The following is a 2,550-nucleotide window of genomic DNA, read 5'->3' on the forward strand; positions in this document are numbered from 1 at the left end:
ATTACTTGTCACAACTGTCAAATGGAAATATTATATCCAAACATTGTCGAACATAGTACAACAAAATAAGTTTATTCTTGATTTCTATGGCGGAATCTCAAAAATGGAATCTAATCAAGCTACATTCAATCACTATCAAACTACATTTAAAGAAGTAGCCGTTGTTCTAGAGGATGACAATCAAGTATTAATGAAAAAATGTTTGAATTGTGGTTTTATTGTCAGGAACCATTCCTTTTCAAAGTTAAATCATTGGTAAGTAATGCCTTTGTCGTTACACTCATTTGTGTATTATAAATTTTTGTAAAACATTTTAGGAAAAATTGCCCAATTAAATGGTTTTTTAAATACGACAATCAGAAGGAGACTGAAAGAAGTTTTTCTGCCATTTGTTTGATATGTCATTTGAGAATCACAACAACAACTTATCTTGACATGTTAAATCATTATAATACAAAGTGTCGATTCCAACTGCAAGGTATTACAAATAATAGCCCAAATCCCAATGACATTCTGACGCAATATGATGGACAACCAGATGATGTTCAATTCTTTCATGAAAGCGTCGTAAGTCAACGTGAAATTGATGGACAACGGAAATTATACGCTCATAATACTGCATATGCCCTAGTGCCTGGATTTAAATGTAAATATCAGCCTTCAAGCCACGGTTTAGAACGAATTGGTGAATGTCAGCAATGTTTGAAAACATGGAAAAAACCAGCATCTAAAAATCTCATTGCGCACAGGTATGATTTAATCCATGATTTTTATCCGTATGAGTTACCTTTTTGTTTCTTTCCGCAGAAATGTTTGTCCATTACCAACCCAATTATTACTCACCGTTTCCACACAATCAACATTACAGCCATTTGATATGACTATATCATCATCTATGCCAAATGAAAATGATGGAAATTATACATTTGTCGAAAAATTAAATAAAAAGTGCTTTATATGTGACACAACCGTTAGCGAATCGTTCGTTAGTTTATATGACACGTTATCAAAACATTCACAAACACAAATTTTTGAATTTGTTTGGAAGTTTTTGGATAATCATCCCTCCGTACGAGATGATTCGATTGATGCAGCGAATTCTGATTGGAGTTCAATTTGTGCGAACTGCCTAGACAAAATCAATCAATACGATTTGGCTTGTGAGACAGCGAACAAATTAGAACATGAACTCAGAAACGTTTTATCACACACAGAAGCAAGTTATACAAATCAACAAAATGTAATTCGTCAAACTGAAGAGCTATGTGAAAATGATGTATTTTGCAATGAAGACAACCAAATCGATATGGTTGTTAATGTAGACCCAGAACATTCAGCACGTACAGAAATAGACAACGAAGGACGTTGTATTATAGAATTAAGTGACGATGGGGAAGAAAATATAGAAAATACCTATGTTGATGCAGAAGATTTATCTGAGCCAATAGTGCTAAGCGACACAGATTGAACATTATAAACTATGAATATATATATTTTTGGTTCAAATTACAATTTTTATATTGATGCAGAGTAATAAAAGTAATTTTTGAAATCTCACATTTTGCGCTCCATTTATTTGAATCAATGTCTAGTCCAAAACAGCCATTTTTTGATGAGTTTATATGTCATATAGGGTGGCGACTTGACAACTTTTTCAAAAAAATCGAAAAAAAAATTGATTTTTCGTAATAACAGTTTTGGTTTATTTTTTACATTTCTATGCTGGAATTGATCTTATTTCATCAATTAAGACCATTTTATTCTTTATAAACCTTCAAATGGCCAAATTATACAGATTTACTAGTCCAGGTAAACATCTTTTAAAAATAGTTAAAAACCAGCAAAATTAGGAACTTTCACTAGTCAACAAATTTGGTTTTGAAAAAAAATGCGTTTTTCTTTTGCGCCAAACCCAGGAATTGCGCCAAACCCAAATGCCGCCAATCATTCAACGTGCTTATGATTCGGAACGAATATAGAGAATTATTGGTTGTACCATACTTATCTTGAATACCAGCTGAATTTATTCAACGAATCAAGCGAGGTATATTTTTTTCTCGATTTGTTTTGGTTTCATTTCATCTTAATGTTGTGTGTATGTCATTCATTCTTATAATAAACAACAAAAAAGTGTTATCGTTTAAGGTTTGTACGCAGACAGAATTGCAGTATTGGTGAAGCAAATGACAAAATTCGACCGTCAAATGTCGGATGTTGAGAAAACAGTACTATTGGTATTTGGTGGTGCAAAATTTTCATCAAACTCAACGATAAATTGATATTTACCATGTCCGCATCGAGCATTGCAACAAACGGCACGTGAATATGTATAAGATCTAGTTAAAAGACTTTTAATTTACTCAAATTCCTAAGAAAATGATGAATCTTACTGTCTAAACATTTATTTTTGATTTTTACTTTGGAATGATACGTTGTTAATTGATAACGGGACGAAGATACCAATTCATTGGACTGGCAGAGTTCACCGAAATTACAAAAAGAAACTCATATAAAAACAAATGTCGGTGTACACGTCCATTTAACGTTAAA

At 32.2% G+C, this 2,550-nt stretch overlaps 1 protein-coding gene across 1 annotated transcript; it reads left to right on the forward strand.

Annotated features, from left to right (window-relative positions):
• The first annotated feature begins 43 nt into the window (after positions 1-43).
• Positions 44-1,557, forward strand: LOC116350129. Its single transcript, XM_031781861.1, has 3 exons — positions 44-255; positions 318-749; positions 808-1,557. Exons 1-3 carry the CDS (start codon positions 104-106, stop codon positions 1,466-1,468), a joined length of 1,245 nt encoding a protein of 414 aa, XP_031637721.1. The 5' UTR covers positions 44-103; the 3' UTR covers positions 1,469-1,557.
• Positions 1,558-2,550: the final 993 nt, after the last annotated feature.

The sequence above is a fragment of the Contarinia nasturtii genome, unplaced genomic scaffold, assembly GCF_009176525.2.
Source record: "Contarinia nasturtii isolate CC-2019 unplaced genomic scaffold, AAFC_CNas_1.1 Cnas_scaffold_3681, whole genome shotgun sequence".
Classification (NCBI taxonomy): Eukaryota; Metazoa; Arthropoda; class Insecta; order Diptera; family Cecidomyiidae; genus Contarinia; species Contarinia nasturtii.

Coding starts and splice junctions, on each gene's coding strand:
- LOC116350129 (XM_031781861.1), top strand. CDS start 104: ATGGAATCTAATCAAGCTACATTCAATCACTATCAAACTACATTTAAA. Junction 256..317: donor TTTTCAAAGTTAAATCATTG/GTAAGTAATGCC, acceptor AAAACATTTTAG/GAAAAATTGCCCAATTAAAT. Junction 750..807: donor AAAAATCTCATTGCGCACAG/GTATGATTTAAT, acceptor TTCTTTCCGCAG/AAATGTTTGTCCATTACCAA.